General features: G+C 42.2%; 1 protein-coding gene across 6 annotated transcripts in view; it reads left to right on the plus strand.

Moving 5' to 3' along the window:
- NFATC2 (nuclear factor of activated T cells 2) overlaps window positions 1-19750 on the plus strand; it is a 135585-nt gene that overhangs the window by 63251 nt on the left and 52584 nt on the right. For all 6 annotated transcript variants that reach the window (XM_075118766.1, XM_048820353.2, XM_075118767.1 and 3 more), the window contains exon 6: window positions 1201-1341. In XM_075118766.1, coding sequence (XP_074974867.1) covers window positions 1201-1341 — 141 coding nt within the window. The remainder of the gene's footprint in view (window positions 1-1200; window positions 1342-19750) is intronic.

Raw genomic sequence — 19750 nt, forward strand, 5'->3', positions numbered from 1 at the left:
TTTTTGATGAATATTATTTACTCTTAAGCTTTCAGGGCTATAAATCTGTCTTTGTGATAAATCCAATTATGAACTCATCAAAACTTGAGTATTTAAAAAGAGGGATTAATCATACAGTCATGTGGAAGAAATTAACAGCTTCTGTGAAAGTTATCTGCAAAGATACTCTTAATTGGCATCTTCTTAGTCCAGCTGTCATAATACATTTGATGGGCACAATAAGGCAAACGATTGTCCTACATTCAAAGCAAAACAAAACAAAAAAATCTACAATGACACAGTTACAGTGATAAATACCAGACTAAATTTTTAAAATAAGCATAAAGTGTATTCTGGGATTGGAGGTGGAGTTTGTCAGCTGAGCCTGTACCCAGCCTCCATAGCATCAATTGCAATATTGCGCACAGAAATACATTTGGGCTAAACACCGGGCCTGGTCCCAGGATGGTGTTTGATCCTTTCCAGATGTCTATTCTGGGGAAGGACTCTTGGATCATGGCTTTTTTTCAGATTCTGCTGCTTGTGAACAAGCAGGCTTGCTTGAGGAAACAGGTTAATGTGGATGGAGATGTGATTCCTAGAAGCTTTTTTCCTGCCCGTATGAATTGTTCTAACTCATGTTAATCAGTGATTATGATCTGGAAGATGCTATATTACATTTCTGTAGAAGAGCCTCATGTGCTTCATAACTCTCTCTCAGCGCTTTGTGTACACAGCAGTTGTGCATTTTTGAACGGATTGTTCTGAAGCCTTTTCATGTTGTCTGTCCTGCTGGACAGGCGTGGAGTTTTGCATTGGTTCTCTTAAAAAGGAATTCAGTGTTGTTCAGTGGAATCCTTCTTGCAGGTGGAATGTTAAGGCTCCAGGATTGTAGTGTGTGAGCATTTAAAATTTGGCCATTTATTTGGAAACAGACATGGGCACGCTCCAGCTCATTCATCCAAGTTGTCCTTTGTCAAGGACAAGGAGTAAGGCCAGCACAGCTACAGCTTTGGAGCCAGCTCCTGAATGATTCCAAATAAAAGGTCTTGAGTAAGCTTATTTTTCCTTTTTAACCTAAATTTAGCATCTTAGAGAAGCTCCTTTGGCAGCAAGAGGATGGTAACGATGACAAGATCAATCCGTGAATAGTTCTGTGAAGATCTGGAAAGTCCTGGTAAACCATATTTGATTTCATTCATGTCTGCATTTTGTCCACAGCCCAAAGATCTGCTCATGAGCTTCCAATGGTTGAAAGACAAGATATTGAGAGCTGCCTAGTTTACGGCGGACAGCAGATGATCCTGTCTGGTCAGAATTTCACAGCAGAGTCTAAAGTTGTATTCACTGAGAAGACGTCAGGTAAGGCAGATTTTGCAGTGTTTCCCTGATGAAATGTATAGTCTTAGTCTTAAAAATATGTCACACATTATGAGTATCTGTACTCATATGAGTAATCCCACTAAAGTTCACATGAGTAAAGCCATTCCATGGAGCTAATCATATAAAGTAAAGTTACTCGTAGGCGTAAATATCTGCGATAGGCCCTTAATTTTCAGGCTCCAATAAATAAATGGTAAATCAAGGCCACCTTGTTATGCAGGGCCCAGAGGAGTACAAAGATGACATTTAGGTATATTGTTGCAATTTTCTAATGCTAATTGTATTTCATTTTTTAAAAGCTAAATACTATCATAGATATATTTGAAACTGAATTTTTTCTATTGCAAATCTAGTACAAAATGAGTCCATCTTCCTTGAAAAAAACATGAATCGTGTATTTTTTTGTAAAAATAGGATGATTTTTGTATTCATATTGAAATGCAAAAGAAAGTTACTTTTAATCTCCTATATTGTTGCATATATATTGCATACCTATAATTTCAACCTTTTCCTTAGAGAGAACAATTTTAAGTGCAAAACAACAACAAAATCATAATTTTCTACGTTTTCAATGTGAAAATAGCTCCTCCATAGAAAAGTGAAATTTCAGGCATGTGAAAAGTCCTGAAATGAATTGGAAAATAGTTTCATGAGAAATTTCACAAAAAATTATTTCCACTTTTGCACAATGCTTTTTATAATCCAACTAACTTGATATTGTTCTTGATCCAAAACTTGTATCATATTGATATACATTTTCTTGACTAAGAGACTGATTCTGTAAGGCACTGAGGGTATGTCTGTATAGATAAAAGACCCCCGGCATGGCTGCAGCTGGCCTGAGTCAGCTGACTCGAGCTTGCAAGGTTCATGCTGAGTCGCTATAAAATTGCAATGTAGATGTTTGGGCTCAGATTGGATCCCAGGCTCTGAGACCCCACAAAGATGGAGGGTCTCTGAGCCTGTGCTCCAGCCCCAGCCTGAATGTCTGCACTGCAATTGTTAGCCCCACAGCCTGAGCCCTGTGAGCCCAAGTCAGCTGAATTGCACATTGATTGGTCCGTATAGACCCCGCTGGAGTGCACTAGAGGTTCCCTAGTGCACTTTAACGTAGTACTGTTTGAAACTGTTTAGTGTGCTCCAGCGGGGTCTACATGGACCAATTAATGTGCTGCACATTAGTGCGCTTTAGGAATCACACCCCTGTAATGTGCATTACCCCACTGCATAGACAAGCCCTTAGGGAGTCCCTGCCTCTACAAGCGTACAGCCTGTTATACGTTTTTACAGTGCCTACCACCGAAACCTCGCAGTGTTGCTAGAATGAAAATAATGATAGTTGCGCAGGGATTTTTAGTTTTCCTCGGGTCAACCTTACCATCTTTGCTGACCTCTCCTGACTGTGTGTTCATAATGGCATGTCAAAATCAGAATCAGCAACCCTTTGGTTTCTGAGTCAAAGTATACCTGACCTCAGAAAATATGTTCAGCATGGTCTAATGCAGCGGTTCTCAAACTGTGGGTTGGGCTTTGTCCCCTCCCCCAGAGTGGAAGGGCTCAGGCTTCGGTCCCCCCTCCTGGGGTTGTGTAGTAATTTTTGTAGTCAGAAGGAGTGAAGTTTGAGAAGCCCTGGTAATGGTTTTAAGCAAGGTAGCACAAATCCAGACTACCATATTTACCGGGGCGGAATGCAAACAAATGCATTCTGCTGTTGTTCGTTACCTCTTTTCCCAGAGAGGAGCCTTGTTGCTGTTCTGAATACATATGCATGAACGCAGCTTAGCCCACTCTCTAAGCAGTACATGCACTATACTACATTTTCTCTTGTTCTCAGAAAAAGGACCCATATTATTTTTACAAGTTGTCTAGTTTTGTATAACTTATCCTACAAGAGACTTGACTTTTATATTTTAAACAATGCACTACATAGGAATAATAATAATGAAGTCTAACAGAATACAGCCCCTTTCATCCAAGGATCACAAAGCACTTTACAAATGTGGAGGGCCGGATTCTGCCACTTGTGCTCGTGTTGATTTCAGTAGAACTAGTTGAGGAGTAAGGGACTCCTGAACAAAAGAGGCGGAATCTGTCCCTTTTAACTGAGCTTTGAAATGCCCTCGGAAGATAAGGCAAATAGTGTTGTTCCCATTTTATGGGTAGGTAAACTGAGGCATGGAACGATTAAGTGATGTTCCCAAGGTCTCATAGGAGTAATTGGGCTTGGGTCTCTTGCACAGTGTATAATTTTAATACAACATGTCTGATTAATGATAATTGTCTTTTTTTGGGGGGGAAATGAAGGCTAGGGCCAGTAATTGCCCAATATAGACGTAATTAAAAATAAAAAGTGCGGTCAGCCTCAGTTGCTCCACACACCATCAGAAAGTGTGTTGCTATTTAGTGGAGAGACCAGCGGTCTGTGGGCCACCAATCCTTCCTTGGAACTTTTAGTGTCAGTCAGAGCAATTTCTTGGTTCACTTTTTTTCTGATTAGGCCTGTGTGTTGATTCTTTCCCTGCTGTGCTGCCATTGTTCCGTCAATGTCAGTGAATTGTTGGGGTGCATGAGAGTATGTTTGGTAGCATAGCACTGCTAGCTGTTTTGCAGAGACTAAAGAGGGTCAATGGCTCCTCTCAATGCCATTTTGAAGCAGCATCTGAAATCCCTCCTGCTATTTCCATAGGACTTCCAGAGAAATTTGTGACCAAAATGGATGTTAGAAAGTGAAATAAACAAGAGTTCTGACCACATGAAATCTAAGGGCATCTACTCTAAGAAGAATAAAGACCTAAAATCAGTCTGAGATTGATGTTTTCAACCTGGAATGATCCCCATCCATCAGATTGTGGAACGCCATGTAATGCTATCTGGGTGGCATTGCATGGACGTACTACCAGAGAGAAAATATGAGACACAGTTAATGGAGACTGTGTGTGGGTAGTGGAACATTAGGTGTCTTCCAAACAACAGAATGTGATGGGATTGAAAATCTTTCCAATACAGCCAGAGCACCATTTTTACAAACTGACGGCGCAAAGGAAGTCTTTTTGATAACAGAGCAAAAATATAGCTCATATCTTCATAGCTAACCCCAAGCAAATGATGTTGAGATTAATTTTGATCTGTTTCAGCAAATGCCTTAATTTTTGCCAGAGGGGTACCTTCCAAATAGCAGGATGTAGGGAATATCAGTCCAAGAAGAGAGGAAGGATAGGACTCTTGTGGTTAAGGCACTGAAGGTGAAAGATGGTTCTGTTCCCAGCTATTTGAAACCAGTGGGAGCTGCAGGTGCTCAGCACCTCTGATAATCGGGGCCTCTGTACTTCAGTTTCCTTATCTATAAAATGGGGATTATTAGTAGTATTAATAATTACATTCATTACTGGAGAACCTACAAGCCCCAGTCATGGACCGGGACCCTATTGTGCTAGGTGCTGTACAAACATAAAACAAAAGGATAGTCCCTGCCCCCAAGATAGTATAAATCTAAGGCCTGTACTACACTGTAGGGGGGGGGGGGGATCAATCTAAGATACGCAACTTCAGCTACGAGAATAGCATAGCTGAAGTCGATGTATCTTAAATCAACTTAGAAACACTTACTTTGCGTCCTCGAGGCGCGGGATCGACGGCCACCACTCCCCCGTAGACTCCGCTTCCGCCTCTCGCCGTGGTGGAGTTCCGGAGTCGACAGCAGAGCGATCGTGGATCGATTTATCGTGTTTACACTAGATGTGATAAATCAATCCCTGATTACTGATAGATCGATCACTACCTGCCAATCTGGTAGGTAGTGTAGATGTGGCCTAAGACAAGAGCCAACAGGTGGAGACAAAACAGACAGACAGGAGAGCACCAGGAAACAACGAGAGGGATAATGCAATCCCCTGCCTCAGAGTGAGGGTGTGAGACCTAATTTATTAATGTTTATAACAGTATTTGAGATCCTTGGGTGCAAGCTGCTGGAGAAACACTAAGAAGTTTTTTTTAAAGGAGTAGCTTGCATGCTGCAACTCTGATCTTCATGCTATCTTATAAGAAACACTGATAAGCTGTTCAGAAGCAAACAAAGCCAAAATAAACCCATGGTAGGTGGGTTGTACATCTTTCTGGTGCCCCCGTCATTGTTGCTTCCGCTTTCAGATAGCGAAGCTGCCCTAGTGAGCCTATGCAAGGATTATATCTTTGTGAAGGAAGGAAGCTGCACCAGCACACAGGGAAAGTATGATTATCTCTGAGTTTCACTTTGTGAACTCATAGGGCTTGTCCACATGGGGAAATTGTCTCAAAAATTTCCAACATTGGCTGTCCCCGTTTCAGGTCCATCAGTGCTAGCAAGGGTGGGAGCGCTAGTGTAAACAGGGCACTAGCAAGTATGGGCGTTTAAATGCTGTACAGTGTGTACACCTGCTCAGAGCATGCTTCGATGACGTGATCCTTAAAAGGTGAAGTTTCAGGCCACCCTAGCAACCCAGCTGACAGAACCAGCGGGGGTGAGGATTAGAATCGACTAGCACACACATCTCCATGCCGCAAGAAATTTTAATGAACCTTTTTCGCTGTGAATCTGAGATTTGCTCAATCTGACAATTTTGATCTTAATTGCAAACACTCCAGAATCTGGGTGTGTTTGGATGTGGGGTCAAAAGGCCAGTCTCTCCACTGAACTGGGAACTGAGGATGTATGACATGGTGTGCAATAAGAAATAGAGCTAAAGTGCTATTAAAGTGTTTCATGATAAATTAAACTTGACTCTCTAAACTGAAACCCTAAATTTGCCATTCCTGAGATGACCTTTCAATTTCTTCTTTGGCTTTTATAGACAACTCAACATTCATCATTAGAGAAATGAAACTCTACCCATATTTGATACTAACATACGATATTCCATGCATCCATAAGGAACAATGGTAAATGTTACTGGATTTTGTGTACAAACTATTTCATTACAGCAAGGAGGGCATTATAGATTTTTCCCTGGGCAACTCATTAGGTGATAGGCTGAAATATATTTGGCTGGCAATGTTAAAATAACTGGTGCTTGTTCTGTTGTACTGACCACAACACAAACAAGCACTGTATAAAAGACTGTCGTTTTAAGACTGGTACAGGAAATGGTAGCAGGAAGTGAACTTCAGTGGCTGGGCGCTACTGTTAAGCACTGTAGTCTCGAGCTCCAACCATGTACTGCATTGCATGCTTTTATTAAGAAGGCATCTCAGAACTAAGGGCCAGATCCTCAGTTGGTGTAAGTCATTATAGCTGAGTGAAGTTAATGGAGCTACACTGATTTACATCAGTTAAGAATCTGGCTGAAAGTGGGTTAAGATTTGCACTTACTTGGTGCTAATTCAAGTAAATATAATACTTGAGTCTATAAAATTTAATAAGGGAGCAAGTGATTCTGCAGACAAGAATTCATTTTCTGAGGCCAAATTATTCTTTTTATCTTGACCTTGGTAGAGGAGGGCTCCAATGTCGGAGAAGGGTTTCAAAGGTCCAGAAATTCAAGGCTGTCCATGTTTTGGTTGAGTCTCGATCTTACTAGTAAAATCCATGTAAAAAAAAGTTCTGGAATTTCCCTTTTAGATTTGTTTTAATTACCATGTAGTAATTTGCAAATTACATGCCTTCAGTTGCATTGTATTTACTCCCATTTTGTGTGCTGGTTACTGCTGCTTTTTGCAAGTGTTAGAAAAGCTTCGTATTCCTCTGGGAGAATCGTACATATGCACGGTGTTTTCCTTTGCCAAACTCTTATGGTGGCCACATAGACATCATGAATCATCTGTAGGACAATGCGGGAGGTGGAAGAACAACCCAGATGGAAAGTGTATGTCTTTGGAGCAGATCCACCATAAATCTTTCATTAACTCAGTTATACAGTGTAGGGAGAGGAGGTGGCTGCCTCTGTGCCCTTTGAACTTGGTGCAGCTGTTGAGGTCTCTGATGCATTGATGCTTAAAGTCCATTTAAGAAAAATAACTTCAACCCTCCAGATTCAGACAGCAGAATCCTGATTTTTTTCTCCCTCTGGAGTCTGTCTATCTCACATTTCTGAGGTTCCCATCTCTATGGTATCTAAGGCTCCAATCTGGTAGCAGTGTATATACATGAACCCCTGGCTCTATATGGAGGCCGACTGACTTCAAAGGAGCTCCATGTGGTTGCCCAGTCGCGGCTGCCAGGGACAGGGGCCTAGCATGCTGTGGGTGGGGCGGGGGAGGAGGAGCTCCGGCTTGCTCGGCCCCTGTCCCTGGCAGCTGGGTCCAGGCGGGGAGCGGCCCACTGCTGCCCTAGCTGCCGGGGACAGTGGCCAAGCGAGTAGGGGCACCCTGTCCCCCCGGCATGTTTCTAGCTCACTTGGCCTCTGTCCCCGCCATGGCTACCAGGGAGAGTGGCTGAACATGTGTGTTGGGGGGAGGTGCAGGGCGAGATGGTCAGAGCCTCCCCCTGCAGGTAATATGGGGCGGGGCGAGCATGGTGACTCAGGACTGGGCGCAGGGCTGAGCACAGGGTGTGTGGTGGGGGTGTCACTGGGCAGGGTAGACGCGTGGGGCAGTCACGTGTCCTCCCCTTTAGTGTAACACCCCCACACCCCGTATAGGGAGGCACGAGTCATCTACGACTGCACCGTCGATATTATCTCTTTGTACACATGGAGGAACTTGAGGCACTTGCCAAACTCAACACAGAAAATAAGTGGCAGAGCCAAGACAAAAGCTCACGACTCCCTGACGGCCAACCCTCTTCTTGTTCCACCTGCAGGAAGTTGTACAGAGTCCGCTGCTTCATTTTTGAAGGTGTCTCAGTAGCATTCACTATGTCATGCAAGAGACTGCATGACATAACATGCGTTACAGGTATAATTTATCATCACAATGTCATGCTGTGTTATGTCAACTACCGACTAAGTCTAAAAAAATAACTGTTTGCTTTGATGTTGTAAGCACTGTCTGTTGGGCTGGAAATTCAGCAAGTACAGGCTTTGGCCCTTTAGTGTCCATCCAGGCTGATCATTTTGGGAAAATGGCTCAGGGGAGAAAATGATACAAAGTATCTCCTGCAATTCCCTGCCATTGTCCGTGCTTAAGTACAAAATATACTGCAGGCGATATACCTGCCCTACAAGTGGGAATAATAAAATGGTCTTCACCAGGATTGCTTGCACCAGTGTAAGGAATCCCGAATTTGGCCCAGCATATTAATTGGTCCACTAGAAATTTTCTCCACTGCTCTCTGCTCCCTTTCCCACAGTCTGCCCTACGCAGAATGGGAACCTGATATTGTTAAAGTTTTGAGATGAACTTTTCAACCCATGATATCTGAGCAGGCTTCAAATTAGGCAAAAACAGTTTGTGTTTCCCTGGTAGCTACAAAAGGTGAATAGATTTCTCATCCTGATTTACATCCAGTCTCAGTGACCCCATCACCATCCTCACTGAGACCCCAGTCTCAGTGATCCCAACACCATCCTCACAGTGAATCCAAAAGCAAAGTCCCTGCTCTGTTAAGGAGCATATCTGTTCATTGCTCTGTTCTTATTTATTATAGTGCCATAGCGCCCCAGTCATGGACTGTGATCCAACTTTAGTAGACACTGTGCAAACACAGAACAAAAAGATGATCCCTTCCCCAAGGGGCTTACAAGCTAAGTATAAGACAAGGGACAAAAGATGGATACAGGCAGATAGGGGAGCACCGGGAAACAGTGAGACAATATTGGTCAGCATGACAGGCTGTGCTCTCTGCACACCAGCAGTCTAATGGTTGTCCAGTTTTTTGTAGGGATCAAAGCAAAAGAGAGTGTTGAGGAAGGATTTGAAGGTAGATAATGAGGTAGCTGTGCAGATGTTCACAGGAAGATTCTCCCAAGTGTAGGGGGCAGCACAAAGGGGCTTGTTTGAAAATGTAACAAGTGGGCAATGGAGGCTGGCATCAACAGCTCAGTCATGAGTGACAGATGACAGGTAGGATGGGTTTTGGCTATGAAGAGCCTTGAAAGTGAATACAGGCAACTTGTGTTGACCAAAGTGATAGGCTAGGAAAATGCTCTTTGCAGCAGCATTCTGAGTGGATAAGAGCAGGGCAGGTTTGCACTTGTCAATGGCCAGAGAGAAGGCTATTTCTGTAATTGAGATGCATGATGATAAAGAGCCCGGATGAGAGTTTTAGCTGTGTGGATGGATAAGAATGGCCGTGTCTTAGAGATGTTATGCAGAAAGAATTGGCAAGATTTAGACATAGCCCAGATACGAGGATCTAGAGAGAGGTCAGAGTTAAAGATGATGCTCAGGTTACAGGCCTATTTGACAGGCAGGATGATGGTGTTGTCCCTAGTGATTGAGAAAGGAGGCAGTAGGGAATGTTTCGGGAGGAAGTTCGGAGCTGCGTTTTAGCCATGCTTAACTTGAGCTGGTGGCTGGAAATCCACAATATGTCAGAGAGATTGTTTGGGTACAGCTGTCAAAGCAGCTCCTGTAACTGCTCTTGTGCACATATACATGTGCTTCTACTTTGTGTGAGCAAGTCCCTGATTGCATACACAAAATGGGTGATTGCATGTTCAAATGTGCCTAATAAACCATCTGTGCTCCATTTGCCTGCTTTGCACAAAGTAATTATGCCGGCACACATAGGTAGACATGCAAATACGCAAGCCAAGTTTTTTGAATACCCATCCTGCACTGCCCTCTAATAATAAACAACTGAGTTCATTTGCACTATTTCTGTTGCTGATTTCTAACACCAGCACAGCCTTCACCACACACATCAGTACGCTGACAGTGGGCAAGTATGGCCAGTTCTCAGAAACATATCACTGCAATTGTAAAAAAAACCAGAGTTTACATCAATTTTTCTGCCAAAGGTTGAACTCTTTAAATATTCCTGGAGCGTATCATTCAAAGCAGGTGAGTGTAGGGGCACTTTCTATTGTTTGGCATTTCTCCTCTAAAGAGGAAGATAAATTGGATGCTTGTTGTCAGTCCTACTGAAATACATTATATACTGCTGTCTACCATAGTTTAAAGGAAACTGTGGCTTTTATAATCTCCTCCTCTAGTTGAGGAAATGTGTGGATTGCCACTATATCTTTAAAATGTAGTTAAAATGAACACTTGCTGATCAAATAAGAAAAGCTCAATCTTAACTCTCTCTTCACTTAGGGCCTGACGTCTACTGGTCCTGAGAACCCTCAGTTCCAATTGAAGTCAGTGGGAGCAGCAAGTGCTTGGTTCTTTTGAAAATCAGGCCGAAAAGGCACTGAATGCATACAGAGGAGTGGGGAAAGCCTCATTTTTAATAAAAAGAAAAGGAGGACTTGTGGCACCTTAGAGACTAACACATTTATTTGAGCATAAGCTTTCGTGAGCTACAGCTCACTTCATCGGATGCTTCATCAGGCTTTTCCACTGAATACATCCGATGAGGTGAGCTGTAGCTCACGAAAGCTTATGCTCAAATAAATTTGTTAGTCGCTAAGGTGCCACAAGTACTCCTGTTCTTTTTGTGAATACAGACTAACACGGCTGCTACTCTGAAACCTGTCATTTTTTAATGGGAGTTCAGGATCCTCAGCATCCCAGAGCATCAGGTCTTTTAGCTCTATAATGCCAGGTTGCAAAGGGGGAGCTGGGGGAGAGTACAGAAACCATGCAAGGACAGAAACTAAACACAGTTGCATCTCGGGGACAAATTTTTTGGTGGGGCTTTAGCTGCACATGGGCACATCAAGGGCTAAATCCTGTTAAGCACCTCCAGATCCCACTGAATCTAAATGAATGCTGCAGATGTTGCTCTTAAAATCTGGCCCTAATTAGGGCCACTTCTGGAAGTGCCCTTCTGTGCTTTGCTGTGACTGGCATGCTGTTTAGTGACATACAGTTTTGCTGGTGTGCAGAGCCCTGCCAGAATGTGCACATAGGCATTCTGCAGTCCATACCTGCCAACATACCTTTAATTTAAACACATGCACTCACACTTGCGTTGATTGTCATATACATGCATAAATTCAGGCACAAACCACTAGAAGCACATGCCCTCCCAGTGCTAAAGTTTTACTTTCACAGTTCCAATTTAATGGGATAATTGCATGCATTTCCAGGCCATAATTCAAATATGCAGTTATTTATTTATATTACAGTAGTGCCTAGGAGCCCCAGTCAAGGTCAGGGCCCCATTGTGCCCAAGTATAAAGAAGACACTCTCTGCCCTAGAGCAATATTCTTCTTCTCTTTTTCATAGTACTAAGTCTAAAGTAGGTGAGAAATAGGGGAACAGCTACCTTCTAATAATCCTCCCAGTTTATTAATGATCATGCCGTTCACCTCAAAAACATCCAAGGGAAATACAAAAATTTCAGGCTATTTTCAACAACTGTACTCTTGGATTTAATGACACCCTGGAAAATTAAGGATCCACAATAAAGCACTCCCATTTCTCCCCGCAGAAAGGTTTACTTTCTGACCCTAGAGAACAACTTGCAGGATTCCAAGGAAGTCCCAGTAAATTCTGACAGCAAATTTCAAATGCAAAGGAATTGAAATGGGAAAATTTAAATTTTGAGAGCGGCCAGAGCAATAGAACATGACTTAAAGAGATTATAGTTTAACATACCACTCTCTGATTTTATAAAAATCTCACCATGCACACACACCACTTTCTGTTTTCATAACTCACTGAACCCAGAACTCAGCATCAGGAACAACAGGAATTTGATTCAGTTTTTCAGTAGAAGAGGCCAGAAAAGGAGTTGTAGACTCTGGGAAAAGCAACAGACTCAATAGATCTGAGCTTGTCACCTTTGAACATGGGATTACTCAATTGATTATGGATCAACAAGATTTTTCTCAGGGACTATATGAAATAAATGTGCTACAATGCTAGTATTGCTCCTTTCTTGGTGCACCGGATTGCTAGGATTTTCTCTGGTCCTCTCATTTTGTGACTGCAATCCATCTTTTAATGCCGGATGCTTCTGGATGCACATCCTCTCCCAGTATACCCCTGCAGAGCAGCGGGATGGTTCAGGGGAATAAATTATACTTCTGTGTGTGGGGAGTCCCCCCTGCTTTTTATATTAGTTAAAGGTGACCGACTGCCTTACAAGTTAATCTCCTCTCCTTATGGCTTGCACGCCACCAAAGAAAAATGTCTGCAGAATTGAGAGTGGAGCCCAGAGCCCAGCTGGGAGGTTTTGCTGCCAAAAGAGGTCAGGTTTCAGCACGAACTGTAGAGGGCAGTGCTTTGGGTGAAGAAAGACAAAGATGCCTTGATAAATTCCAGTGCTTGAGCATTTGGCTGAAGAGGAGCATCAGCCATCAACATGCCACATGCTTATTATGTCGGCCTTCATGGCAACTTAAAGTTTGTCTTTTTTCTGTTGAGCAGACTGGAAGTTTCGGTGGTAAATGGGACGTTCTGCTTTTCTCAGTTTAACAGTTGCTGAAAAAGCACTGCCAACCGTTCCAGCTGCATGCTTTCGCTTGGGTGTGGCATTCTCACACTCCAAGGGGAAGTTGTCAGATGTTAAACTGGGGACCCCCAAAAACCTCACTGCAAAACAGGGGGAAAAATCTAAGGATACATTCACCAAGTATATACTTATATTTTAAAAATGCGGCTGCCGAAGCTGAGTTGCCATAGCTGTGAGAGACTCACTAAGACAGGGTGGAATCCAGTGTTTTGGAAGGTTTCCCCGTATGACACAAGGTTTTGGAATTTTACAGCTGGTAAATCCTTATTAACACAGGCAGCCACTACTGGCTTGGATTCCCTGGCTCACTGTTTACTATGGGGGCTCTGGGTGGAAGCAGGCCTGTTCCTGATTATTCAGCTTTGAAACTTAATTGTTTAAAGAGCATTTATAAAAAAAACAATGAAATTTCTTGGAATAAACAAAAAGCAGCGAGAGAAGCTCCCATCACCTGTTGAAAACAAATTGATCATATAAAAAGCTGGCGTGGGTCGTGGAATTCCCCATTCTCCCACTTAGTCATTGCATCCTGGTGTGACTCATTTTATTATATGGAGGTTCCCAGTAGTTTTATTTTGAGTGGAGCTTTTGTTTAATAAAATATAGAAATATGTGTCCGATATATATTTCTTATTAAAAAAAAACCTAAGTATATTTCCATGAATTGGCCTAAGGAATTATTTGGAACAGCTCTGGAACTACAATCTGCCCCTGCTGTTTCACTACTCAACTACTGTATTTGTTTCATTGCAACTCAAGTCGAATTCCTTAAACAATAGACAGCTCCTCTAAGACTTGTTCTCACTGTACCAAATGTCAGACTTGGGGTGGGGTTGAGTGGTGGATGACTAATTCGCTGGCCTTTTACCTCCCAGACCCTGACATGTATCTTTGGCCCTGGTGACTCAAATTCAAGTCCGCAGTGAAATGAAAGCACTGGCTTCAGCTTACCACAAACAACTGCAATGGGAGTTTTGATCCAAAAACAAAAACAAAACAAAAGGGTCCACAGCATTTGACCCTTAGGAAGAACTAAGTGGCCCTTTTTGGGTGAGCTCTAAATGTGTTCAAGGTGCAGTAACTCTAACTTTGAGAGTTATCTCTAACTGGACGCTCCTGGGGAGCTCTGCCTAATGTCACATTCCGACCTCACGTTCAGTGGTGTGACTCAGAGTAATGCCATTGGCTGAGATCAGATGCCATCCCCTAACAGTGTCTCCCAGGATGTATCTGAACATTCCATAGGTGGAGTCTCTTCATTTGGAACAGTGGAGTTGACAAAGTTGTGATAGTTTTTGTTCTCAGGGCATCTTGAAAAATTTTCTAGGCTCTTCTTGGGGTGGGGTGGAGGGCAGCCTATCGCCTGCTCATAAAAAGTCAGAGACATATTAATCTTCATGCATTTTGGAAGCACTGTGAATAGCCAAGTCCAGAGGCAATTCTATATAGGCGTTTAGTGATGAAGCAACTGTCCTACCAGCCATGCTAAATTCCTTTAGGAGTTGCCGTGGGCTTACTGTGTGATGAAAAGTTAACATAGTGTCCCTTAAATAATTGGTGTAAGCCTTAAAAGGCAATGTACATTTTCAATTGAAAATCACCTACCAGATGCTACAGAATCCACAGAATAATACGGTTAGTCTTTAGTTTGTGAGAACTGTGAAGAGAATTTCCTGAACGTCTCAGTCCATCAGTCATGCCAGCTCAGTCAGCTAAGGCAGAAAGCTCATTTTCTTGCTAGTTAACAATCCCAAAATAATGAATAAGGAATCGTGAATAATGTGCAAAGGCTGTAACTGGTTCAAGAAAACTTAGTTGACTAATTAAGAAAAACAACTACAAGGGACCTGCAGAGGATCATGCTAAGTTTTCCTAATGCAGATTGACACTTTGATTTCCCCCCAAAGTTTGAAGCAAGACTTTTGGTATGATCATGGTTTGGGCTAGAAAGGTAGAATTACATTCTTCTAACAACTCATTCATTCCTACAGAGAGTGCTGACACAATCAGATCTCTCATCAGGGCTTAGTGCTAAAGCTCACTGCCCTGAAGCAGTACAAAAATCAGCTATTTCCTGAACATTTCACTGCACTGTAGGGTTATAGACTTGCCAACTAGGACAACTATTAAATGAACAAATACAGGGAACCACACGGGTAAAAACTGAGAAGTCGGCTATCAAGGCTACTATGGCTTAGAGGTCTAAATCCAGCTACATTTACCGTCTTTAGTTGATCTGCTGGCCTTTCAGCTATGCAGTCTGAATTAGGTATATAAAATCCTCACACAGAATTCAAGAGACTCTTTGCTCACATGGACCCCTGGCAATGAACCGGCTTGGAGCTGGTCTCATCTACCATGTCTTGGGTAGTAATGGCAATGCGTTTTCAAGTGGGTGTCCTTTCAGGGATAGATCAGCCTCTGATTTTAGGTAACAGGGCACACAGGGGCTTCATTGCCACTCTCATGTGCTTATGAAGACTTAGTAAACATGATGATAAAGGGGTGAAAAAATCATGAAAGTGGGTTTAGCTACAGTGCATTATGTCCCCTTTTTTAGAAACTGGTGTACAGGGTCAGAAATAAACGCCTACCAAACCTTTAACAGAGTGTAGAACTGAATAGATTCCAACGGTTTTGAAATGCATATTCCACCACCAGCCTCCACTTTAAATTTCCTTCTGTGGCTCTGGGTCCAAATTTTAGGTCAAGCTCGGTAACCCATTCCGGTTACCTCTGTGCACAATAATAAGAGGCGACTTTGGAAAATATGCCAGTCCTCTTCTAGGGCAGTTAGGCTGTTCAGTGAAGTGCAAGAACCCATTCTGAAGGCTTGTTGCTGAGCTTTTGTGGCCTCCTTACTTCAGTATACAGTTGGGGAAGTTTTGAGTCTGTCCAGCAGAGGGCAGTGTTCTACACACATGGTTGGGGGTAAATTATCAGCCAGGCTGATGCCCAGTTTTCTCTGTTAGCAAGCAGAGAGGCGACTGAAAATTTATTTCTATCTAACTCATGGAGAGAGCCTGATTATGATAGCTAAACACTATGCAGTTCCTCCAATTCTGACATTGGGCATGTTGCTCAGTGGGGAAGAAACCTACTTGCATCCAGCTATAAAAACAGGCTTGAGAGAATTAGATTTTTATTTTTTTCTAATTTCAATAGATAATATTGATGTTATTTTTTAAGCCTTTTTTCAATTATTAATTTAAATTTTCACAGTTGCAGGAAATTATGTGGGGTGGGTTAGACGGAGGAGTCAGAAAATAATTATTTAATGACAATAGACATTGAGACTCAACAAGTTAAAACTTTTCAGAGTAGCAGCCGTGTTAGTCTGTATCCGCAAAAAGAAAAGGAGTACTTGTGGCACCTTAGAGACTAACAAATTTATTTGAGCATAAGCTTATGAGCTTATGAGCTGTAGCTTATGCTCAAATAAATTTGTTAGTCTCTAAGGTGCCCCAAGTACTCCTTTTCTTTTTAAGTTAAAACTTTGTGTAACTTCTGCCTGCTCGGTGCGGCACTCTGTCTCCCTCTAGTGGTGGCTAGGCCAGCTAGTGATTGATGAGCCTGCTACAGGTTGACTAAGAGACACAAGTCTTTTAGCTCAGGCAGTAGAGCCTCATGCATTTAGCTCAAAAGGTCCCAGGTTGATCCTTGCTGACGACAATCAAGGGGGTCAATGTTACATTTACAACCATTAAAAAACAAATTGTCAACATGTCCGGTCAAAATACACAGCCTTTGATCCATGTCTGATACCTTCTCAAGCAGCATTTTTCTGACTTTGCCTATCTGTAAAAATATTGAGCTTTCTCAGTGGAAATATTTTATTTGTCGGTTGGTGTGTGCGTGTGCGCATGGTGAAATCAACATTTATTGATATTTACCGATAAAAAGCGAATCCTTCGAAGCCTACAGAAAGGCTATAGCATCTCAATCTCAGATGGGGCCAATAGATTTTACTATAATATAGATATTACCCAGTGCATCGACCTTCCTGGTAAAAATTCCACCTTTTCAACAGAGGGACAAGGTGGGTGAGGTAATATCTTTTATTGGACCAACTTCTGTTGGTGAGAGAGAGAGAGAGAGAGAGAGAGACTCGGCTACAGCTACACAAGATACATCTTTTTAATAGGTCATTTTAAAACTTTCTTTCAATCTCTCTCTCTCCTTCCCTCCCCCCCACATTTATGCATATTTCATGCTGGTGAAATGTATTGTGTTGGCAGCTGTGTGAAAAGTATTCTGTGTTCAGGGCTGCCCCAGATTGCCCCATCAGTGAATCCAAGAGAAGCCGTCTCTTGTTTCACATTTTATTCCAATTTTTAGTTACCTTTCTGGGTGTGCACAATTCAGAGGTTTCTTTTTATTATTATTGTTATGAAAAAAAATAGAGTAAAGTGGGGCTCTTTTTAATGAGTGCATGGCCTCATCTCCTCTGCCAGAAGCTCGCTCCACTGATCATAGCAATGGGGGTTAAGGGAAAAGCAAATATTGACCATCTAAAATTAGGGTTTGTGTGTTCATGACTATAAAAGAAAAGCAGCAAGACAGATGGAGCACGCTACATGATATTTAAGCATAAAGGTCAGTGCATGAGCTGCAAAATGTTCATATTCAACAGCGTTTCAGTGCTTAAAGAACAGGAATTGTCACTGGTGACAGATTTGATAGGAAAATGTTAACGGCTGTGGGCATAAATAGATCCATGTAGAAGCATCCGTCATCATTAGAATGATAACCCCAAAATAAATACATTCCTTGTTTACTTGGCGTTAGTCTCGTTCCCACTCTTAATCCCCATGGACTTTGAACTCAGTCTAATCAACATCTGATTTTTATGCGTGGATTCACTAGGTTTCAATGCTGTTTCAGTGGCTCAGTCACTAAATCAAATTGAATGTTGTTGTGGTTTGCATATGCTTCACAGGCCTCTTGAGTATTGAATATGACTCTGAGGCCTGTGTTGCCTTTGTTTCATGCATTACTGACAGATAAAACTCTGCCTGTAGTACTTCTGTGCCAAGGTAACTCTTTTATATAAACACTGGGCTACAGCACACAATCTATGATGATCATATTCTATATTGAGGAAGAATAGTGTCAAAAGTCCCATTTAGTTGCCTTAGTTGTTATTAGGGATCCGTCATACTGCATTGTTTAGTTGACTCAAAGTTATATGCATGTGCCTGCTGGCTTTTAGGGTTAGTTAAGGAACTGTTTAACCCATGCAGTTCTGAGAGGAAGACTAGCACCCAGACTTGTAGCTAGAAATATACCAGTCAGCTTTTGGTTTTACACATAGGATTTTCTTGGCTAATTTGACATTCAGCTCTATCCGAATTCTTAACTCCTCTCCAAGTTCAAGAACTTACAGTACCTAACCTACACCAGCAAAATCTCATAACAGTTCATAAACTCCATTATGTGTCAAACAAGCCTCTAACCTTCACCTTTTCCAAAGGTATCAATTTAAGTACTGGTTGGAACAATGAGTGCCCAGCTTGTCATCCATGAAGTCCTGGGTTTAAATGTGAAGGCAAGAAAAGGTCAAAAATGAAAATTAATTAAACGGAATCTGTAGTGAATTTCCATGTCTCACAGTACCACTTACGTGGTAGTTTGAAGATGCCAAGGGCGGAAACAGCAAGTATCTGCCTTCGAGGCACTGGCAGTAATATGGAGAAGCACGAATGTAATAAAAGGAAGTTTTGCATGTTGAGAGTTGAGGTGCTTTGGCAGAGCTGGATGGAGACCCAGGACTAGGACAGCAGGAGGTGCTTTAGCAGAGTGGTGTATGGGACAATGTGCTGCAGCAGGTGAAAAGTGAAGTACATCACCAGATCAGTGTAAGCACCATTGCAAGATGTCTGCCTCCAGCTGTGCTTTTCAACTGCTTTAACCCTATCCTTCAATTCCTTGAGCAGAACAAAAATCCCCAGTCAACTCCTAATTGATTTATTTCTAAACTATTTTACTGTAAGATACTTTTTGCTGTTGATCTCCTCCTCCTCTTACATTCAAGGGAATTGCAATAACTGTCTCTTTGGTATTTTTGATTTATGAGGAATCCTTAATAGTTAATATGTTGGCCTTTCACCATGATGACCAGCTACAAAGGGAATCCTTCAGTAAGTGCTGCTTTTCAGCCAGGAGATGCCCTTGTTTTTGCTGGAGTAAACCCAGAGCTGCCACACACACAAAAAAGGTGTTTTCATTTCAACTGACTCTATAGGTTTCAGCAGTAAATGTGTTAACAGAAGCATAGCTGTAACCTGTGACAGTCCACAGCAGTGGCCAAAATAAATGCTTATTATTAAAATTCTGGAATCCTCTCCATTAATTTACACAGTGGTCCTCTGGGATGTTAGGGCTAAGCAGCAAATCGGGTGAGAGGCTTGCAGACTCTAATTACAGCCTGCTTATGCTGTCTGCACTCTGGAAATCCATTACATGCTATAAATATATATATAGAAGAGACAACGGGCTCACTTTGGAGGAACTGAACTGTTCAGTACTAAAAGGAAATTATCGAGCATTTTCTTCCTGTATAGTAACAAAGAAAAAGTATCTGAGAGGGTGTTAAAGATGACAATAAATGAGAAAATGTTGACACCTAGCCCCAGATTTTCATAACCTACGCATATCTGCAGTCCCAGTTTGCACTGCAATGGTTGTGTAGGCATTTGTGTTTGATTGCACATGCAAGTAATAGAGTATCTAACTGGGCATTTTTGCATGCCAGTGCTATGATTGTCCAGAGTCTCTTGGTGACAGAGAGTGCAGTTCTGAAAAATCTGTGCCTCCAGATTTTAGACAAAGGGGTAGATTGTGCCTTTAGGCACAGTTCCGGGCCGTGCATAAACTATACAACTTCAGAAGTAGTCCCAAAGGAGGGA

The sequence above is a fragment of the Caretta caretta genome, chromosome 13 (genome assembly GCF_965140235.1).
Source record: "Caretta caretta isolate rCarCar2 chromosome 13, rCarCar1.hap1, whole genome shotgun sequence".
In the NCBI taxonomy this organism is placed as follows: Eukaryota; Metazoa; Chordata; order Testudines; family Cheloniidae; genus Caretta; species Caretta caretta.